Below are 23872 nucleotides of genomic sequence, written 5' to 3' on the forward strand. Positions count from 1 at the left end.
TCATGCAGACACTGTCGATACGGTATAAGCTTCAAGTCCCGCATTTCCCATTCCCCTTGAATCTGGTGTACCAGTAGGTCCGAGTCACCCATGACCAAGACTTCCCGTACACCCATATCCACAGCTAATCTCAATCCCAATATACACGCCTCATATTCTGCCATGTTGTTTGTACAGTAGAAACGAAGTCGAGCTGTAACAGGGTAATGCTGACCTGTTTCCGAAATAAGTACTGCTCCTATTCCCACGCCCTTTATATTTGCAGCCCCATCAAAGAAAAGTGTCCATCCTGACTTCTCAGCTTGTTCCAATTCATCAACGTGCATTACCTCCTCATCAGGGAAATAAGTTTTCAAAGGCTCATAATCTTCATCAACGGGGTTCTCAGCCAAATGATCGGCCAATGCCTGTGCTTTCATGGCAGTCCGTGTCACATATATAATGTCGAATTCTGTAAGTAAGATCTGCCACTTAGCAAGCCTTCCTGTGGGCATGGGTTTCTGAAAAATATACTTCAATGGGTCCAAGCGAGATATGAGGTAAGTAGTGTAAGATGACAAGTAATGTTTCAACTTATGTGCCACCCAAGTTAGGGCGCAACATGTCCTTTCCAGATGAGTATACTTAACCTCGTAAGATGTGAACTTCTTGCTGAGATAGTAGATAGCCTGCTCCTTTCTGCCCGTAACATCATGTTGCCCCAGTACACAGCCGAATGAACTGTCCACGACTGTCAGATATAAAATCAAAGGTCTCCCTGGTTCTGGCGGAACCAATACAGGTGGGTTTGACAAATACCCCTTTATCTTATCAAAAGCCTCCTGACATTCATCAGTCCATTTGACCGCGGCATATTTCTTTAACAATTTGAAAATTGGTTCACACGTTGCCGTGAGCTGAGCAATGAACCTGCTGATATAGTTCAGTCTTCCCAACAAATTCATCACCTCGGTTTTGTTTCTTGTAGGTGGCAACTCCTGAATAGCTTTGATCTTTGACGAGTCTAACTCAATACCCCTCCGGCTAACTATAAATCCCAACAACTTCCCAGATGGCACCCCAAAAGCACATTTCGCAGGATTGAGCTTAAGATTGTACCTGCGAAGCCTTTGGAAAATTTTCTCAAGTCTCTGACATGGTCGGATTGCTGTCTAGACTTCACGATCACATCATCCACGTATACATCGATTTCTTTATGTATCATATCATGGAAAATAGTTGTCATGGCCCTCATATAAGTTTCCCCAGCATTTTTCAAACCAAACGGCATGACCCGATAACAATACGTTCCCCACGGCGTGATGAATGCCGTCTTTTCTGCATCTTCCTCGTCCATTAGAATCTGATGATAACCCGCATAACAATCCACAAAAGAGCCAATATCATGTTTGGCACAATTTTCGATCAGTATATGGATGTTGGGCAGTGGGAAATTATCTTTTGGGCTTGCCTTGTTAAGGTCTCGATAATCGACGCACACCCTGGTCTTGCCATCTTTCTTTGGCACAGGCACGACATTGGCTAACCAAGTGAGGTACCGTGTAACCTGAATGACCCTTTCCTCAAACTGCTTGGTAATCTCTTCTTTGATCTTCACACTTATGTCTGTTTTGAACTTTCTCAACTTCTGCTTGACATGGAGGAGTGCTAGATCAGTGGGCAATTTATGAACCACAAAATCGGTGCTTAGACCCGGCATATCATCATATGACCATGCAAAAACATCTTTGTACTCATGCAATACTTTAATTATCTCCTCCTTGAGTTGTGGCTCCAGATGAACACTTATTTTAGTTTCCCGTACATTGTCTTGGCCCCCTAGATTAACTGCTTGTGTCATTTAGGTTAGGTTTGGGTTTTTCTTCAAAGTGACTTAATTCTTTACTAATTTCCTCATAAGCTTCATCATTGTTACAATCCACCCCATCATCACACTCGTTCTCTTGTATTACTACTTCCGAGCTAGATTGGCTTTTAACACTAGGCCGAAGGTTCCTCATGCATGTCATGTCATTGATATCAGCATAAAAAGAACTGTACAAAGAAAGGAAAGAAAAGAAAATGGAAAGAGAATTAGGGACAAAGAAAATTGCATTTCATTAAATGTAAAGACAACAAGGTTTTAACTCATCCAAACGGACGGAACATAGCAACTGGATTACAGACCCTGGAATAATCCAGGTGACAAAAAGGAAAAACAAAACCCACTACCACGACTCCCTCCGGACTGGAAGAGGAGTAGCTTCCCAATTGTTGATGTTGACATGTGGTCCGATGTACTGTATGTCTGCTCCGCTTGACCCTTCTCCAGCCTCAACCATGTTTACTTCAGCAAATACTCTCTCGAACACTTTATCCAAATTCCCCTCTGCCCCAATCAACGAACCTAACACCTTTGCCAATAACTGTTTCTTGATACCCGGCCTGACGAAGGACCTAGACAATCGAGGAATTGGTTTAGGAAGCACCCAAGCTTTCTTCTTCAATTTACGGGCCCTTCTGACATCTGCCGCTGTTGGCTTGAACCCTAACCCGAAGGTGTCCAGATATTTGGGCAAAGACACAGGTTGAGTAATGCCCTGAAGCTCGACCCCTAAACCTTTCCCGGGCACGAACCCGTTATTCAGCATTTCTGACACTACCATGACGGTCGCAGCTGGCATCCTGGGACATGGCATGCTTTTACCCTCGGGCACCCTGCTCACCGGAACTATGTCAAAGACCTGATAAACCCATGGTCCCATATCATCTTCAGTCTCTATAAAGGGTACAAGGGCATCATTCATGGCGCATGAGGGATCTTCCCCATGTAACACAATTTCTTGTCTGTCCCACTCGAATTTGACCATTTGGTGCAGCGTAGAGGGCACGGCTTTGGCCGCATGAATCCATGGTCGACCCAACAACAGATTATAGGACACTGCAGCATCCAACACCTGAAATTCCATTGTGAACTCGATTGGGCCAATAGTCAACTCAAGTACAATGTCCCCTACGGTGTTTGTTCCTCCTCCGTCGAACCCTCGAACACAAATGCTATTTTTTCGGATTCTATCCTCATCAATCTTTAACTTGTTCAATGTGGATAACGTGCAAATATTAGCGTTCGACCCGTTATCGATTAGTGTCCGAGTAACCATTGAACCTTCACATTTGACCATCAAATACAGAGCCTTGTTGTGTTCTGTGCCTTCCATAGGCAATTCATCATCAGAAAATGCTACCCTGTTCACTTCAAAGATCTTGTTGGCCATTGTCTCTAAATGGTTCACTGAAATTTTGTCAGGCACATGAGCCTCATTCAATATCTTCATTAAAGCTCGGCAGTGCTCATCAGAATGAATTAATAACGACAACAACGAGATTTGGGCTGGTGTTTTTCTCAGTTGTTCAACAATGGAATAATCTTGTACTTTCATCCTTTTCAGAAACTCTTCTGCCTCTTCTTCTGTTACAGACTTTTTAACTGGCATTGGATTATCTTTTGTGCCCTTAGCCTTTCTCAACTCTTCGGGAGCGAAACAACGTCCCAACCGGGTTAGTCCTTGTGTTTCACAGCTCTCTTCCTCAATTTCCTTTCCTTTGTATGTCACCACTACCTTGTCATATTTCCACGGTACGGCTTTGCTATCAACCATGGGTAACTGGACTACCGGTTTTATGACAACCGGTTCTACATAAGCTCCCTTCACAACCACCACGGGCGCTGATACTGACCCTGGTACCACTATCATGACCGGCTCCTGCTTTTTCTTGACCACCAACGGCCCCTTTCCCATTACTAACACTAGCTTGTATTTTATCGCTTTTAACTGAACCACTGGCCTTGCACTCACTGTCTTTTCTTTGGCTTCCGTAGAACGAATCACCATAACTACCTACGAAGGTTTCTTAGGCTCTGCCCCCTTATGTATCAGTTCGATCATGTTGGCCTCATAATGCGCTGGTAACGGATTTTGATTGATGTTTGGGGCCTCTGGAGCCTGTACCTCAATACGGCGATTATCAATGAGCTCTTGTATTGCGTTTTTCAATTTCCAGCATTTTTCAGTATCGTGCCCCGGCATCCCTGAGCAGTACTCGCAGCTAACAGAATGGTCCAGGTTTCTGGGAAGGGGGTTTGGTGTTTTGGATTCAATTGGGGTCAACATCCCCAACTGTTTCAATCTGTGGAAGAGGACAGTTGTAAGATTCTCCCAGCGGAGTAAATGTTTTTCTGCTTGGGGCTTTCTCACTTCTAAAAGCTTGGTTTGGGCGGAAGCTGGTTCCTGGTCTGTTTGCCCTGGGCGGTGGATAAGTGCTTTGTGGGGGTGGATGTGTGTTTTGGGGGTTCGGTGCACGCCATTGCGAGTGCACCGGGGGCTGAGTGTAGGTCTGGGCGTGGTGAATAGAAAAGTGTGGTTCTGGTGGTGAATAATAGTATTGCGGTGGGCCATATGTGGTATATTGGTAATTTGGGTGGTGGGGTCTGGGTTGGTTGTAGTAGAGTGGAGGGTTATTGTGCCTGGACCAAGCATTAGCTTCAACTGTAGCAACTTCTTCTTTCTTCTTCTTCCCCAGCACACCACCAGTACCGCTTTGGATGGCCTGGGTGGTTGCTTTCAACGCCGAGTAGCTCAAGATCTTGTTAGATTTCAACCCTTCCTCAATCATGGCTCCCATCTTTACCACTTCATTAAACGACTTTCCGACAGATGTCACTAGATGACCAAAATAGGTAGGTTCCAATGTTTGCAAGAAGTAATCTACCATCTCACTCTCCCTCATGGGAGGATCAACCCTTGCAGCTTGTTCCCTCCAGCGAAAACCAAACCCTCTAAAACTTTCTCCAGGCTTCTTTTCTAGTTTCAACAATGACAGACGATCAGGGACTATCTCGAGGTTATATTGAAAATGACCAATGAATGCCTGGGCCAAATCATCCCATGTATACCATCGGCCGGGGTCTTGCCTCGTGTACCATTCTAGCGCTGACCCGCTCAGGCTTTGCCCGAAATATGCTATCAATAACTCATCCTTTCCCCCGGCACCTCTCATTTTGCTACAGAAACCACGCAGATGGGCTACTAGGTCACCGTGCCCCTCATACAAGTCAAACTTCGCCATTTTAAACCCTGCAGGCAACTGTACATCAGGAAAAGGGAACAAATCTTTGTATGCGACACTAACTTGGTTTCCAAAACCATGCATGTTCCTGAAGGATTGCTCCAGGCTTTTGACTTTACGAATCACCTCCTCTTGCTCTGCATTCTTAACCGGTTTCTCAACTTCTCCCGGGATTTCAAAATAGGGAGAGTAGGTATATGGCTCAGGCGCTTTGAAAGTGGGTTCGGGAGGGTAATATTGGGTATCGTGAGCTTGGAATAGCGGCTCACTAGATGATCTATGTAGTGGAGCTGGGGGAGGTGCCACAAAGACGGGAACCATGGGTGGTGGAGGGTTCTGTTTAGAGGGTGGAGCTGGGGGAGCGTATGACGTAGCACCATAACCCTGGGCCTGATAAGGGAAAGCTGAAGATGCGTGGGGAGTGGTAGGCTCCTGAGCTTGAGCCATGGGTGGGATGTAAGATGGGTTGGCAGGATATAGTGGTGCCGGGTGTCCCTGCGACAATGCCCGATGCATTTCAGCCATTTGTGTTTTTAAAACTGCTTTACCCTCAAGGGCAACCACTTTTCTCTTTAAATTGGCAACAATTTTCTCATGGTCCCTTTTCAACCGATTCAAGTATTGGCGACGCTCTTCGGTTCTTGTCGCCCACTGTGCTTTAAGTTCTGCCATGACGCTTTTAGCTTTTCCTAACTCATCCCGCCATTCTCTGACTTCGCTTTCCAATCTTTTTACCAATTGTTCATCGGACCGGCTCCTCGGTTGCTTATCGATGGTTATCTTCAACTGTCGGATCTGGGCCCTAAGTGCTTCATTTTCTTTGGCTAGTCTATTCTTTTCACCTTGATCCGCGACAACATGTACACTGTTCTCGAATTTCAGACTCTCGACTTGTTGCTTTAATTTACCAATCTCAACTCGATAGCTTTCTTCCTTTGCTAACCAATCCCACTGCTCTTGGGACGACTTGGCGAAATCTTCGAGATGAGGTCTTTTAGCTGGTCTCCCATATGCCACGTTACCTCTGAACCATTCGTGATACCCTGGAGCAATTTCCCCTTTGACCCTATCAGACACACAAGTGTTTGCCATTAGATATTGACACTCACTCCAAATTTGACGAACCTCTTCCTCGGGGAATCGACCGTCAGGACTAATTTCGACCACTTGGGTACTCAAATCTTCATCTCTCGGTATTACTTGATATCTACCGAGTTGCCTCAGAACCCGATATGGTGCATAAGGTTGTATACTTTTGAGTCCCATTAACAAAAAATGCGGTCGGGCTGCTGGCATATATATGACTTCCTCGACAGACAACCATCCAAGCACCCACTATATCTAGCTAGCCTTGAGGTTCCGAAATAATAATGCCTAAGCCGTGACTCCTTCAGGTAGACTAGCCCCTTTGATTCTCGTACAAAATTCCCCTATACAAGTTTTCTCAGCCGAACCATAACTCAATAACCGAGAGCGCGGGCACAAATGCTCAATCATCCACATTTGTAACGATAAGTTACATCCCTAAAAAAATTTGCCCCCAGCTTTGCACGCAGTGAGTGCCCTAAAGATATCAGCCACAATCATAGGTGCTAAAGTGCTTTTCCCCATGGTTTGCAAAGTACTGACGACGCTTGCTACTTTCAAATCAATATTACCATCTTTCCTTGGGAATATTACGAGACCCAAAAAAGCTACCATAAATGCCACTCGCTTGTGTTCCTCCCATTTTTGTCGGCTATTTCTGCTGCAAAGCTTAAATTCTGGATTATTGAACCCGCCCACATGGCCATATCTATCATACACAAAGCGGAAACTGAAGAAACCCTTTGCAAAATCTGGGTGATGAACTGTCCGGGGTATTTTCAAGGAATCCAGGAATCGGTGTATAGTAATGGCCCTAGGAGCAATCAAGTACTTGAATCTCAATGGAGCTTGGTCACTCCCAATGTACCCCGCTATTTCTTCCAATGTTGGGGTGAGTTCAAAGTCTGAAAAATGAAACACATTATGTGCCGAATCCCAATGGGCGACCAATGCCCTGATGATATCCCCCCCGAGGCTGAATGTCTAATAAATCCGGAAGGTCTTTCAAATATTTTCTCACTTCGTCTTGCCCTTCTTTGCCCAAATCATTCCACCACAATTGCAGCTCAAAAGGGATTTTGGTCATTATTGAAAAAGGCCCATTTACCATCGTGCTCATCCTGCACATTTATTAAAGCGTTTAAGCAAAAGAAAACTTTTATTTAACTCCAAATAAAAAAAACTATCTATATTATCGACTCAAAATTACCCTTATATTTTCAAATGAAGAACTCGATTCTCAATTCTAATTTTTTTTTAAGATAAAGGACCCGATATTGCGACACGACCTTTCAATGCCTCGAGGGCGAAACTTTTAAGGCTGTGAAAAAAAAAATCAAAATACGACTAGAGGTGGCTGTTTATGCAAAGTCAGCCTTCCCGGCGCCCCATTTGGGAACATTCGGCTATTTTTGAATAAAACAGCATCACCTGGTTTATTTATGACAAAAATTAAAATTTTGATATTTTTGGTTATTTTTTGCAAAGGGGAGGTTGGACCCGATGAGGGTTGCCTACGTATCTCACACCCTGTGAGAATCAAACCATGCGTAGTTCGGGCAAATTAACCGAACTATTTTAAAACATGACTTTTTTTCCATTTTTATTTTTCCCTGGCAAGACAAACTATTTTCCTTTTCTATTTTTGAAAACAAGACAAAATAACGATTTTTTCCATTTTCAACAAACAATAAAACAATCTATTTTTCCAAACTAAAATAAAAGACTTTTTTTTTCTATTTTTTTAGTAAAACAAAATAAAACATTTTCCTTTTTTTTTTCTTTCTCAAAATTTCGGCAGAGTTTCGCCAGTGTTTGGTCATTGATTTTTTTCTAAAATAATCAATTAACTCCCTAACTGATATTTTTTTTCTCTTTTTTTTTTCAACTTTCCGACATTCCTGAGATTCAGAAACCGGTCAACATGCAAGTTCGAAACAAATATATGTACAGAGCAATTAGGATGCATCAGAATGGTCTTTTCATTTCCGGTTGCTAGTCCTAGACGGACCCAACCCCTGTGTTGAGTCCCCTAAGTCAAATGCAACGTGATGCAAATAAGCGTTCCTACTAGGGATCCGGCATGAAGTCACGTTATTCTATATTCAAAACCTGGGTCAGTGTACTAGACTGTGTACCCGAGCGGACAACTCGAGTCGAGGAGGGGGCAACTTACCGGGAACCAAAAGGCCATCCGGCTTCGTAACTTGTCCGACCTCTTTCTTATTTCAGGGTATGACACTAACAGAATGGGGAGTCTCAACCAGTAAGCACATCCCCGGAGGTGAAGAGAGAAGGGTGTCAGCACAATTTATGTACAGTTCAGACAATATCAAAGCGGTAACATTTAGCACAATTAGCATAAAACATGTAGGAAAATCAGATATGATTAAATACAACAATTTTTCTAAGCTCGAATTCTGAACCCTGAACCAGAGATTCTGGGTTCGATTCCCCATCAGAGTCGCCAGAGCTGCCACACCTCCTTTTTCACTACCTACACCCCGCAAAGGGCGTAAAGGAGTTTTTCCATTTAAAGGACAATCGGAACAGAATTGAATTATTAATTATTCAGAGTCTCCACTTGAGAGATTAATGGTGTCCCAAGTCACCGGTTGAATCCCGAACCGAGGAAATTATGACTCTGTTAACAGTCCGCGAACCAGAAATCAGAATAAGGAATTCTGTTAACCCAGGAGAAGGTGTTAGGCATTCCCGGGTTCCGTGGTTCTAGCACGGTCGCTTAACTGTTGTATTTGATTTTGTCTGATTTTAATACATGCTAGCTTGTGTGCCTTTTACTAGTTTTGAACCACTTTTATTATAATTATATTTTAGAAGAATTGCGACGTCGTGAAGACGCGTTTCGTACCACGTCGCAATCAATGCACCCGTAGTTATCAACACATTTCGACTTCGTCGAGATTTGGATTTGAGTCACATCAATGCGCACTCTAATTTTAAGAAATTAACAATTAAATCGTGTCTAAAGATACTAACGTATTGTTATTTTGGGGAAGGCGGTGAAATTCACTAAACAACCTTTCCAAGTTCTAAATATTTCGATAATTATTTACTAAGGGCCCCACATTTATTTATTTTGTGCGGTAAGGCCCGTCTCAATTTGCAGAAAACCTCTTTTCTATCATTATTTATTTATAAGAATTACGATGTCATGAAAACGTGTTTCGAACCACGTTGCAATCAATGCACCCGCGATTATCGACACCTTTCGGCTTCATCGAGATTTGGATTTGGGTCGCATCAATGCGCACCCGAGTTTAGGAAGGTAATTCTTAAGGAGGTCGTGCTTAAAAATTCTAATGTAACATGATTTTAAAGAGGACCATGGAATTTGCTAAATGGCCATCCCAATTTCTAATCATTTTAGTAGCCCACTGTTGACAGTTTGCGCACGTGATTTATTCCGGCAAGGCTAGCAGTAATTCCAAAATAGCTACGATTCTCTACTTATTTGTATGCCTCTAAAAGACTAGTTAATTTGGAAATGGATTGTAATGAAATAAAATAAGGACCAAATTTAAAGGAGAATTGGGCCTGCCCGTGGCCTTAGCGTGATCCGAGCGGCCCAATGAAGATAGGTTTATTCTTATTGTAACAATGAATCCTTATACTGAAAACGTGAATTCTCAGATTCCATAAATGATCTATCCTCCACATTGCCTATCACGACCTGCTGTTTTTAATGAATTAAGTCAATTATGAATGAGTTTGCTTCATGATTTCCAACTGATTTCTATACCAATTTACTTACCATAATTATGATCTTCCAAACGATTTCAGAATCTTAAAACAAAAGCAAACCTTCTATTACACTATAATGACAAAATACCAATGACTAAGCTAAATGTCATCAAACTTGCTCATGAATTTCATGTCATGTACACAGGTCTAATTGTTTCTGATGACTAAGGGAATTCACACGAATTACAGATCAGCCCAGGCCCATGCTCAAAGCTTATTCAAATGTCCAATTCAACAGTTCTAAACTATGCATCATTCAACATGTAATCTACCCTACTGAACAAGTTTAATTATACACATTCTGCCAATTACATAACAAGAGACTACACTACTACTATCATTAAAGATACAGGCTACTTTCAGTTGAATAACAGGCCTTGGAACACTTCAATTCACTTCAACAAACATACATCAGTGAGATTCAGGGAAATGTACCTGGAAATTGGAATGTGAAATAGAGAAAAGGTGAAGAGTCAGGTACTTTGAACAGCAACAACAACAAACCCAACAATGTGATGCCACAGAAACACAGACAGACTACTTCGAAAATCAGAAATGTAAGCCAATTCCCACAGATCAGTCTAACATACCCCTGTCCCTCACAACTGAAGTCCAAAACTAGTAAGGGGATTCTGAAACTGTTTCAGATTTCCATATTTTGATGTTTTTATTTTCTGAATACCCTCAGAATTGAAATGCTAACAGAATAAAAATGAAAGCTCAAATTAAAATTTTAAGGCTCAAGGCAGAAGATTGAGAGTCGCCCCCTTTCCCAAGGCATCTTATGCCCTTTTATAGGCAAACCCAAAGAGAATAAACTAAGTTCTGATTTTCTAATTAGTCCCTCCTTATTTTTACTTTGGTCCCTCTATTTCTATCTTGCTAAACAAGTAACTGCAGTACACTTATTAAAATTTACACTTGAAACCCATTCTAGAAGGCCCTAAAGCATTCCTCTACCCATACAATACCCATACTACCCTTCCCTATACCTTGATATTACTATTCCTATCAGAACTGCCCTTTTCCATACCCAGCTTACCCCTGAAAGCCTTTCAGAATTACTGAACCTACCTTTATCCTTAACAACTATACCCAATACCCTAACCTAATCTGAAACTAACTAAAAACTAATTAACTAGCAATCAGAAACTAACTAAAATTAATTAGCTAGCAATCAGAAACCAACTAATCAGACTGACTGACCCAATTCTGTTCAATTAACCAACTCAAATAAGCTAAAATGAAATTAAACTGAGCTTAAGCTACCACGATTAACATTAAATGAACTTAAAACTAATTATTAAACCATGAACTTATAATCATTCAACCAACTAACAATCTCAGAATTAACAGTAATTAACATGACCTAAACTAACACAATTAAACCATAATATTAACAGAACAATAATGAAACAACGACTGCAAATAACATTTTAATCATGCTAGCAAAATAAACAGTAAAAAAAAGAAAAGAAAAACTCACAAAGGCAAAAGGGGTTCCGGCCAGTCGTAAACATCTGAACCCTTTCAGATTTTTGACGCGTAACATCCCTAACCATGTGTTCTTACACGAGAACACATGGTTAAGGGTGCTACGGTTCGAAATCAAAAGGATTTGATTTTAGGGTTTGGTCAGCAATTCTTAGATCTAAGATTTGGGTCGTTTCAAGGTGATTTGAAAGAAAACAACCACAGATTAGTGTTGGGGAAGGACTGGGGGTTGTAGGGTATGATTTTGGGCTGATTCGGACAAATTGTCACCTGGCCGGAAAACTTCAAATCAAGATTCGAAGAGTTCCGGCCTTATTCGAGGCAAACCATCGGGTGTAATAGCAAGAAGAGGGTGAGGGGAACCCATGGTGTTAATTCCAGGGTGAACGGTGTAGTTCGCGTTCACCGCCGGCAAGGAATTTTAGGGCGGCGTGGATTAGGGTTTGGGGAGAAGGGTAAGGGTGAAGAAGACGATGGAAATGGGGGTGGGGGGAACAGTTTGGACCCTTATATACTGGAAACCTCGTTAGTTCCGGACTGTTGGATTGATGAGATCCAACGGTCCTGATCCAAGGGCCCTGAAACGACGTCGTTTCATTTAAAGGGGGGGGCAGACCGGGTAGGGACTTGGGCTGGACTCATTTTAAAGTGTTTGATGCGTTTGGGCCTGAAATATTTGGTGCATTTGGCCCAAATTTCGGGTCTCAAACAAGACCCCCTCTATATTCTTTTAACAATAATTTTCCATTTTGCATTTTGCAATCTTGTATTTTTGTATTTATTTTTTCTGATTTTTTCCAAAGATGGGAAATTAAACTAACAATTAAGCTACAACCAATTAACGCCTAAAATTAAATTGATAACTATTTGCGACAGGTTAATCCCTAATTAATACTAAAGTATAAAATTAAATCCTAAGTGCAGAAAAATGCGTATTTTTGTATTTTATAAAAATTAACGCGCACAAATAAAATGCAACAATTATCAGAAGATGACACCAAAACGCACAAAAATTGTAAAAACAAAAGAAAAATTATTTTGTTTGGGATTTTGGGAATTATTCATATATAGGGCAAAAATCACGTGCTCACAGTCATGGAACAATATTATAATCGGAAAGCTCGCCTAAGATATTTCAAACTCTATTATTAGATGCTCATGATTTGTACTACCAGTCCTTGGGAAATGTATAAGATTCAATAACTTACTTTTGTTTAATTGTCTTGTTAATATTATTGGAATTGGATAAATATTAGTTGGCTTACCTAGCGGGTTGAGTTAGGTTCCATCACGACTAGTGGACTTGGGGTCGTGACAAATATGAGATGAGTCATAACATTGTACAAAAAATATTCAATACCAAAGATAATAAAATTCATAAAAAAAAATACGGAAAAGGGCCTAAACTACCCTTATCAAAAGCACACGACGTTAATTTTATTATAAAATTACCCCCACGTTTAACGGAAGAACATGTGGGCCTTTAATTTAATGACATGGCAATTTTTTATTGGACCACGTGGCAGTTTCGGGCCAAAATAACTTATTTCGACCCACTTACCTAATCCGACCCTAAGTTTGTTACATGGGTCATAAAACTACATTAACCCCACCGATTTTCAGTCTTCTTCTCCAAATTAGGATCTTGGTCATCTGAAAAGCTCATATGAGCTTTTGCCCTAAAAAAAAATTTTCCTTCAAAGCTTGATATTATGTGTAAACATTGTGCCTTTATTAAATTACTTTACAGTTGAATTAAATCGATCACTGAAAAATTCAAAACACTAGCCGGAAAAATAAACAATTTCGTTAAAGTTATCGGAGAAATTAAAATGGCACCGTCGACGAAAAGTTTAATTCTATCACTGAAGGTTGTGCTAATATCAATTGGGGCAGTTTCCTTAGCAATGGTATTAAAAGCGTCAATTCCACGGGTTTTTAACGAATTCCCAACCATTTGGAGTGCCGTTATAGCTTGGCTTAAACTTCTGTATCTCTTTGTTTTTATCAATGGTATAATCATCGTCATCGCTGCCACTTCTTGTTTCTCGAACCATAAGGAGTCCCAACTCATCGAGCGATTGATTTTAACAGTTGATTACTACTAGAACACCTCCACAGTCAGATTTGATAGCGATTACGTAGTCGAAGTTTCACTCAATCAAAAATAAAGTAAAGGAAGTGTTTGAGGCAGCAACACCTGTGCAGGTGAACAAACTTTTTACGCAGGTGTTTGAGGTTAAGCTTGTGGTGGTGAATGGTTCTAGAGCTGTAAATGTGAATCCAGAAGATGAAGGTGCGAAAGATGAGCCTGTTGACAGTGGTACGATTATGATTTCGAAATCTGTTGTGGCTCCGTTGCAGGAAGCTGAAACTGAAATTTACTAGTGTAAATTTGGTCCATTTCTGTTATGTAATTTATCCAAATATGGGGTGTATGATTGGAGAAGAAGAAAGAGGAGGTCAGATTAGTGGGAGCGGGTATGATACATACCACCCATTTTTGTAAATGGGTCGGATAAGGTAAATTGGTTGAAATAATATTCATTTTTTGTTCCAGTCAAAGATTGTCACGTGGCCCAGTTAAAAATCGTCACGTCATTAAATGAAAGACCCACCAACTCTGTCGTTAGTCGCGGGGGTATTTTTGTTAATAGAATTAATGTCGTATGTTTTTTTGGACGGATAGATGGACGCAGGGTATTTATAAACCATTTAGCAAACGATAGCTGTAGTTTTGGTTTAAAAATACTATATAGGTCATGTTAAAATAAGTACAACTAATAAGTACTAATTAATTACACAACTAAGCACTAAAGAAAAAGATAAACTAAGTTATGCATTTTTATTATAAACCAATAACAACAACAACAACAACAACCTAGTGGAGTCCCACAAGTAGGGTCTGAGCTTCATTATAAACCAATGCAAAACTAAAAAAATATATATCCAACAATAGCATTTCTAGTGTTAAATTGAATTTCCCTTATTAGTATTAGTATTGATTTGAAGTTTATTTGAATTACCATCATTATAGGCTATAAAATTTATTGGACCATTCAAGAATATTAAGTCCAAACTTGAAATAATATGTTTAATAATAAAGTTGTGAAAAATTTTAAAAAATATTAATAAATTCTCTTACAAAAAATATTTATATGTATAAATATAATGTCGGGTTGGTTTGATTTCGATTTGATTTTTTTTAGTTAAAACTAAACCAAACCAAATCAATTATAATTAGATTTTTTTCCCAACACCAAACCAATTTAGACCAAATCATAATCGTAATTTTTTTTTTCCGATTTGATTCGGATTATCGATATGGTACGGTTTCCTTATACACCCCTAGTCCTGTTATGTATATCTAAGAATAGTTCCCTTTATATACCTCCATGTAAAAGCCTAGTCCAAAAGATGTTCGAATACAAGAAGAAAGATGAGTGCCAAAATAAATAAATAAAAGGAAACGACTATTTCTATATTTGGTTAATTTGATTTATAAATTTAGTAAACAAACATAGCGAAGCAAATATAAACATGAGCAACCTTACTCGCAATTTGGGGTGTTCATGGTTCGATTTGAATCGGTTTTTCCCTAAAAAGAAACCAAACCAAGTAAGTCGGTTTTTCAAATATTAGAACTAAACCAAACCAATTAAGTCGGTTTTTCAAATATTAGAATCAAACCAAACCAATTAAGTCGGTTTTTCAAATATTAGAACCAAACCAAACCAATTAAGTCGGTTTTTTCTCGATTCGGTTTATGTTGATTTTTCGATTTTTTCGGTTATTTGTCGGTTTTTTCTTAAATATAAGACATACACTACCAAACACATATTTCGGCGACCACATTTTCAACGTAATACTATCAAATCAATTGCCCTTTGAGAAATCTATTATTTACCAAGATATATTGATGATAATTGAATCAAATAGTGATGAATAATTTAAGGACCCAATTAAAAATATTTTTTTTTAACATGAAATAGATTCTTACACTTAACAAAAGAAAACCACCAATTAAACTAGAATGTAAAGGTAAAGAACTGTACTAAAAGTGCAAACGATTAATATTTACTATAAAAATTTTAAAACTTTGTATAAAAGTACACATATATAGGTGCAATAATAAATTTAAAATAACTACTCCTATATTCGGTTTGGTTCAGTTTTTTTTAATTAAAACCAAAACCAAACCAAATTTGATCGATTTTTAAATTTCAAAACCAATACCAAACCAAACAAAAAAGTATCGATTTTTTTGATCGATTTAGATTTGATTTTCGATTTAGTTCGGATTTTTATAAACACCCCTATTCGCAATGCAACGAATTGAATGAGTTCAAACTCCAGAGAGCGCGCTTACTGCTTACGTCCTCAACAAAAGCAAATGGCAACCTTACGTACCCCACGTTTAAATATTTGGAAAACTATTCTCCCTCATGGCGCGTGGGCTACAGCCACCTGAATCTAACACAATCTCTGTATTCAATTACATTCTGGATTTCTTTTCCCCACATTCTGGATCAACTTGTGAAACCAACAATTACCGTCATCTGACATTTCTCGGCCTTCAAAAATAACAATATCATACAATAATAATTCATTGCATACACTTTTCATCGCTTATAGTCATGGTATCATCACATACTACACATATTCATTGCATAACCGGATAAATGATTTTAAATATATATATAATTAAATCTTCATATTTTCTGCTTATAAATAAGGAGTTAAGCCATATTTGAAACAAGGAAAAAAATGAGGAAAAATGGAAAAGAGCTCAGCTTCACCAAATGATTCATTTACTAGTGCCATGACACTTACTGAAGACGGTCTAACCAAAGTTCCCAAACGTTACATTCTTCCGCCATCCTTACGCCCCGATGGAACCCGGTCTAACACATGCCTGCCAATTGTAGATCTATCCTTTCTGCGACACCCTCTTCATCGGCCTCGGATAATCGAGGAAGTACACCTGGCTTGCAAGGAACTAGGTTTCTTCCAGGTACTTCTCTCGTGTCATGTCACCTGCAATCATGTACTAAAATGATATAGTTTTTTATCCTATTTTGTTACATGTAAAGTTCCTTCGTGCTGATATGATTTAAGGAAGAACAATATACACACACCACGTAAATAAAAGATGTTGTCAGATTCCCCACAGAGAGACAAAAGCATTTGGAAATCAAGAAAAAGAAACTTCATGCAGCATACATGGTGCATTTGGTTTCTAGACATATCTCCTCCTCCTCCTCCTCCTCCTCTCGTCCCTTTATTTTCAGTTGATCAGTTAAAAGAGATGTCCTAGATTTTAGATACATAGCGGTTTAGCAGGAAAGAGAATAAGACGTGCTTCGCTAATTCAACCTGGACGTAAAATAACAGCATGCATGCAATAAATGACTCTGCAGGTAGTCAACCATGGAATCCCATTGTCAGTCATGAAAGATGCCTTAGAAGCTGCGACTGAGTTCTTCGATTTACCAAATGAAAAGAAAATGCATCTCTTGTCTTCAAATGTTCATGATCCCGTAAGGTATAATACCAGCCTAAATGATGTCAAAGACAAAGTATCCTTTTGGAGAGACTTCCTCAAGCACTATGCTAATCCACTCTCAAATTGGATTGATTTGTGGCCATCAAATCCCACATGTTACAAGTAAGTTTTGCACCCTTATCTGAAATGATTTCTGATAGATATATTTTCTCACTGTTCAAGAATAATAAAACTATAGGTACCTAAAGCAGTTTATCATGCAGGGAGAAAATGGGAAATTACACGATCGCAGCACAAAAGTTGCAAGAAGAACTCATGGGAGTGATATTTGAGAGCTTAGGACTAAACCCTAGTTACTTACATGAAGACATTGCAGAAGGCTCCCAGGTCATGGCCATTAATTGCTATCCAGCATGTCCTGAGCCAGATCTTACACTAGGCTTGCCACCACACACAGATTATGCTTTGCTAACGATCATTCTTCAAAATCATCAGGGCTTGCAAATCATGGATCATGATGGAAAGTGGCATTCAGTTCCTGTCATTGAAGGAGCCCTCATTGTTCAGCTGGGAGATCACATGGAAGTATTGAGCAATGGCCGATACAAAGGTGTTCTCCACCGAGCAACAGTTAACTCAGAGAAAAAGCGCCTATCCATTGCCAGCCTTCTTAGTCTAGCTCTAGGTAAAAAAGTTAGACCTGCACCAGCACTTGTCGATGAACAACATATCTTGTCCTACAAAGAAGGAGGCTTCAGTGATTTCCTTGACTTCATTTCTGGAGAAGATATTGTGGAAGCAAAGTACATAGACAAATTAAAAATAAATCCATGACGATAATAGTCCATGGACAGCAGAGCAGGGCATACACGAATTCTCATTTTTAGTCTTCACACTCCATGTCATACAATCTGTTTGCACTTGTTAAAGTGCAAAGGTTATAACCAGTAGCCATCTTTCCTATGTACTTTGTTCAAACAACGCTGGTGAGAGGTTCTTCTTTCTTCAACTTTTTTTTCTTTTTTTTTTGAAAAAGAAAAATAAGGGCTCTTCTTTCTTCATGCTAGGAGGCCTCACTGTGAAAAATAAATTTGGAACAGACTTTACCAGTCATTCCATCTTAATTAGGGTTCCCTCAAGGTCACTTATGATTTAAGGATCCATAATGTTTGCACCACCAACAAAATTAAGATGCATCATCAGGATCTTCACTAAATCCAATGATATACCTCGGTTAGAAGCCAACAACTGGAAAATTCAAATAACTTCCAAATTGGAAAAGAGTTCTAATATTCACATCTAATCCAGTTTAAGGCAAATGTAGGTCATACCATAAGTTCAGAACTCAAGCCACATTCATCACTGGTAGACAGCTAGACGCGCTTATAGGAGCATGTGCTCTCACAGAAGGTAACATTTTGATGGTAAATTGACACAGAATGTTTAGCTAAGACCTTAAACTAATTAGACATGCAAAGAACATTATATTGATTTACAACCACAACCATATAAGGCCAAAATGACCTTCCAACAATACTATCTGTAAACATAGCGCAGAAATAGCCAGCACAACACCTGCTCTCATATTAATATTATCATTTTTTTATTCTTTCTGGTTTTGGGTTGAGAAGTTACCATGGTAAACTAACTGGGACACATGGCTTCAAACTCAAGTTCCATGACTCAGGTAATGCTCAGATATGATACCCAATGCTAACTACCATATATTATTGTTTATCAGGGTAGACCTCGCTAATGTTCAGACATCCAAGCTGTTTTTTCTCCAACATTATCCACTCGTTTCAAACCTCCTTTAGACTAACTTGAAATTATTGCAAAATCAAGGAATAAATTTTCAGGTGAATACATCTGAATTTGTTTAACTAAATTGGTTATTATACGTAGATTTGATTTCCTATTGCACTAAATAGCTGCAATCATCACCTTTGTTAATCAGATAACATGGCAAACTTGCGATGCTTTCCACCTCCTAAAAGGTTATCTCCATGCATCATCAGAATCCGTTGTTAATGTTTCTCTAAATGAACATCTGCAGTTTGTTTATCTTAATTGTTTCTATTTACTTCCAATTAATTCATTATATCACCACATGACATATAGGATTCAGTGATCGTTAGTCCATAATTCAAGCTGATAACTTATCATTTCCTCCATAGAGTGCAAGCTTATCTCTTTAGAAATAAGCATGAAATATCCTCAGATCTCGTAACAAAACCGTCATCTTTCCCCTATTTTTCTCAAGAGAAAATTTTACCTTGACAATTGATTTAAAATATAGCATGAATTTCTGTTTTTACCCATTCAGATAGGCAGTGAAATCAAATTCCTCCCTTTTTGGTGCAATTAGTCGACTATCGAGTTATATCTAGTCAACACCAAATTATAATCTCAACTATCCTTTTCTGTCCGGTTTTACTAATTTCTCAAAGAGGATAATGGAAAACCATTAAAGGCCAAAAAACATCGGATTATTCAAGGAACAAGACGTGGTAATCAAATTTCAAGTGATTAATCATTCATTTTCCTCAGGGAAGAAAGGTATAGGATTTCTAATTTTTTCAGCTGTTGACGCCAATTTTTAGAAATTCAGATTCTAGTTCAATTTTAAGCATTTAAAAATTATGAAATCGAATTCCCTCGCTAATTCAGTATTATAACGTAGTTAAACAAATAAAAATCAGCTATTTGAAGTTGCTAAAACGATTGCTCGATTTCTTCTCGATCTGATGGTTAACTCTTATGTTTGATTTGCATATAATCTCAAGATATACGAATAGAAACAAATAAACTTGCAGATATACATGAATCTAACTATAATTAGTAAAGAATTTAATACACAAAAAAATCATTAAAAATACAGAAAATTTCAACCGATTCGAGGCACAAAAAAAAAACGCGGGAAAAACACTTACGAAGGGAAGTGAAAATTGATTCAAAAAATTAGCCGTAACTCTCTGCCTTTTTCATACGTCTCTGATCTTCTCTGTCCCTACCGCTAAGCCTCTCCTCCAATTTTACTTTTTTCTGATTTTCAATTTTCAGCGAAGGGGGCTTCGGAAATTCGGAGAGAGGTGGATTAGTTTCCTGCTCCGCGGGTTTACCGTATGCCTTTCAATTCTGGTCCTTTAGTTAGCCACGTGTCTATCTGACGGCTCACGTTTTTATAGATTTTGGCGCAGTTTTTGATTGTTTGCGAAGATCAAATTCAAATATATTTATTTTGTCGAAAAAATTAATTTTCAATTAATGCAGCAAACACCACCTAATAAACAATTTTAGAAAACATTTCTAAAAGATAAAAAAAAATCACCAAGTTCCTAAGGGGCAGAAGTGGTCAACTTCCAGCGCACTGTCTTCTGGTCACTGTTTTCCAATTAATTTGATTCTCTGTTTAAGGAAAAAAAAACTATTGAACATATTGTTAATCATTACAACTATCATTACATCTCAAAATATTTACATCATATCAAATTAAATTGCTTAATAATAAATGCTTTCAACTTGTTCTGATCCCACTTTATACATCAAAATTTCATCAATACCATATTTGTTAATTTGTATGAAATTAAAAGGAAATTTTTGTTTTAATTAGGAACGACGAGAAGATGATAGAGAGGAAAGAGAAAAAAAAAAAAAAAAAAAAAGAGCAGGATTTGAAAATGTTTCTAGAAAAATCATTAAAAACAGTTGTATGCCAGACAATCCTCCTGCTCCTTATCACAAGATACGGTTTAAATTGAAATAGGAATATTTTCAACGCAAAGAAAGTTCTTAAAAGCTAAAACCGTTAAAAATTCTTTTTATAAATAAAACAAAAATATTTGGAAACTTCAGAGAGTAAATAAATAACAATTGAGAGCAGCATGCATGCAATGGATATGTTGTAGACAAGTTTTTCCTCGAGTGAGCTGGAGACAGTGGAGATTTGCACTTGAATCCAAAACAGATGCTTCCACTTTTCACCTGAAAATGCCAAATTCTACGTGTCCTAATATAAGATAATGTTGAAACATTAAAATACCACTTATTTTCATCAGCTCTACACAAGAATTCTAAAACACATACACAGAGCCACACATGCTCACATATATATATACCATATATTCTATACACATATTTGTTTGCATTTATTCATGGTTGAATAATTAAATTTTAATTTTATATTTATTTAAATTGACTTTATGCGAGCAAATTGCAGCCTGAAATTTGAACGGTTGGACGAATTTTTTAGAGTTAGCTCGCTCTAGGAGCAATTGGATAAGAAAAACAATACAAAATAGCCTTCAACTGCTTTAAAAAGAACTTCCCCTGAATGAACAGTTAACTATACAATGTGATTCACAAGTTAAAAGCATTTATCATCTAATTAACATATAGAATAGGGCTTTTTTTAGCTCGTGCCAGAAACTATTTATATTTGATAACAAAAAAAGTATATAAAATTTGTATAATTTTGTATATAACATACAGAATGTACATATATACAAAAGATATACAAAAAAATATATTTTTTCGGCTATTTATTGAAAGCGGCTATATAGTAGCATTTTTCCTCTAATAAATACATTTTGAAGAAAAATAAAAGTTGTGTTCGTGTTGGTCTCTTATCAACTAGAGTATAAATCACAGTAAATAGCATAATTTTAAATCTATTTATATTAATATTTTTTAAAAAATTAATATATGTAACTGAATATGAAATAAATATTATGAAAAAAGAAATTTCTTTTTTTCAGAATTTTTTTTTAAAAATGTATTTGTCCATGAAATTTTACAAGTTTTTGAAATTTTTTCGAAAATAAGTTTTTCAAAAATCAAAAAGTGGTTTTGAACACTTTTTCAAAATGTTCCAAAATACTTTTTTCCTCACTAACAAAACTACAATATTTATGTTTAAAGGGAAATACATGTTCAAACATAATTTGAAATACCATTTTTCAATTTAAATCTAAATGAGTATTTTTTTTCAAAAATTACAATTCTTATCTTCAAACGCCTACTTAAAATTCTGTATTTTTTCAAGTGGAAAATCTTTTCCTGTTCTCACATTGGCACAGATATTATATTTAGTATCTCTTCTCTCTTGATTATATAAAAGTTTTGAACATATATAAAGATCAAAAAGGATTAAAAAAGAATTATTTCCTTGACCAGCTATAAAAATTAACTTACAACAGATACTTCAAGCTATGAATTATTCTCACATATATATGAGAATCAATTCCTATTAAAGCAGAGTTTCTTCCAATAAATAAATTAATAAGACAAACATCTCAAAATTTATCACCTGCTGTATCCCAGTAGCAACGCCAACAAATAAAAATCAGTTTAACTACTTCAAAATTATTAGAAATCACAAAGTAGGAGCGCCATAGATAAATTCTCATGCGATGGAAATTATTAATATTGTTACCTTTTAGAATTGCTAGACTTGACATAATCAAAGATAAATTGACAGAAATTCATGATTAATTTGCATTTTTGGAAAACAGAATGTATATGTAAATGCTAAAGAATAACCGAATAAACATGTGTAATTGGCAATCAAGTCAAAAATAAGAAAGAGAAAGTGAAAGTAGTCAACAAAAAAGTTAAAAGTAAAAAGTTTAAAATGATAGAAACTAAAAGAACTCAATTATATCCAACAGAATGTATATCTTATATACAGCAAATTAAATGAAAGAACGGTTTCAAGATAAGACTTGAAATTAATTAACTCAAAAAACAAGGATTCATTTTCGATACAAAGTTTTACCGAAGTACAAAATTTGTCAATGCTCTGCTTAAGCTTTGGCAGCTAAACTTCAAGTTCAATGATATAAATTGTGTAGAAACACAGTAAACTTAATTAGGTATAAACGTGCGAGAAGAACGTCGACATTTTATTCGAAAGCATCCATACACTACAACCTCAGAGGAAAAGGAAAAGGAAAAGGCAAGATCGAGATTAGGGAATTATATATAAAATGATAGCTAGAAGTGGAAATTAAGTCGTAAATGCAGGTTTTATAATCCTCTAAAGATACCAAAAACATGCCAATTCCATGCAAACGTACCATGCATAAGTATTTGTCACTGTTTCTCAAGAATCATCTTTAGCAGAATTTATCAAGACGTTGATGTTGCTTAATGCTGTAGTGCTTTAATTTGATGCTGAATACTTCTGTTTTCCTTCTTCCTCACTATTATTTTCTCACCACCTTAGCAAGAGTACTTTATATAATATTCTCCTGCTTCCTTCACATTACAAAGAATTTATATAGGCTCATGGCTGTACTCTTAGGCTGTACTTTGCCCAACAGTGGAGTAACTACAAAAATAAAGAGGACTCAGCAACCCACGCGTACAAGCCCTACCCTACCAAAAGAAAACAAAACACACACACGAAAAAAAAACTCTCACGTTTAATTCTAATGGTATATACTAATCAAGATACTCCAATAAGAAAAAGAATAAATGGAATTAACAAAATGAACAGTGGTAAAAATAGAAAAAGGAGCATGTGTAAACGGTGTGTTGCTTACGAAAGAGTTGAAATTCTTGAAAATTGCTGGCTACAGATATTAGCTAGATTCCTGCATGGTCTTGGATGATGTTTCAATGTCCTTTAGTGCGTTATAATATAAGGGTACTGTACATTCATTGTATTAATATTGCTTTTTTATAGTATAGTACGTACATTAACAAACTGAAACAAGCAGATTTACAAAACAGCTGCAAGCGGAGCCTGTAGTGCTGTGGTTTATTGGATTTCCGGAATTGTCAACTTGGTCACATGTGGACAAGAATATAACTTTACAGTGGTGAGAGACATATAATGTTTTTGTCGTCTACTATGGAATATTGTTCTCTTGCTATTAATAACGATAATATTGTTATGCCTAGCTCATATGC

The 23872-nt window shown here is 37.5% G+C and overlaps 1 protein-coding gene and 1 long non-coding RNA gene across 3 annotated transcripts; one reads left to right on the forward strand and one right to left on the reverse strand.

Moving 5' to 3' along the window:
• Nucleotides 1-15884: 15884 nt before the first annotated feature.
• Nucleotides 15885-23264, reverse strand: LOC107769208 (uncharacterized). 2 transcript variants are annotated; one of them, XR_001644348.2, is made up of 4 exons: nt 19891-23264; nt 17319-17694; nt 16285-16488; nt 15885-16025 (listed from the first exon to the last, which is right to left on the reverse strand). It is a non-coding gene; the product is annotated as an uncharacterized LOC107769208 (long non-coding RNA). The 2 variants fall into 2 exon arrangements; XR_012693443.1 differs by lacking the exon at nt 15885-16025 and having other exon boundaries at nt 16138-16488; nt 19891-23259.
• On the forward strand, nt 16229-19878 carry LOC107769207 (2-oxoglutarate-dependent dioxygenase 21, chloroplastic-like). Its single transcript, XM_016588407.2, has 3 exons — nt 16229-16465; nt 16872-17119; nt 17221-19878. The coding sequence occupies exons 1-3, from the start codon at nt 16229-16231 to the stop codon at nt 17789-17791; spliced, it is 1056 nt and encodes a 351-aa protein (XP_016443893.1). The 3' UTR covers nt 17792-19878.
• Nucleotides 23265-23872: the final 608 nt, after the last annotated feature.

The sequence above is a fragment of the Nicotiana tabacum genome, chromosome 7 (assembly GCF_000715075.1).
Source record: "Nicotiana tabacum cultivar K326 chromosome 7, ASM71507v2, whole genome shotgun sequence".
Taxonomy (NCBI): Eukaryota; Viridiplantae; Streptophyta; class Magnoliopsida; order Solanales; family Solanaceae; genus Nicotiana; species Nicotiana tabacum.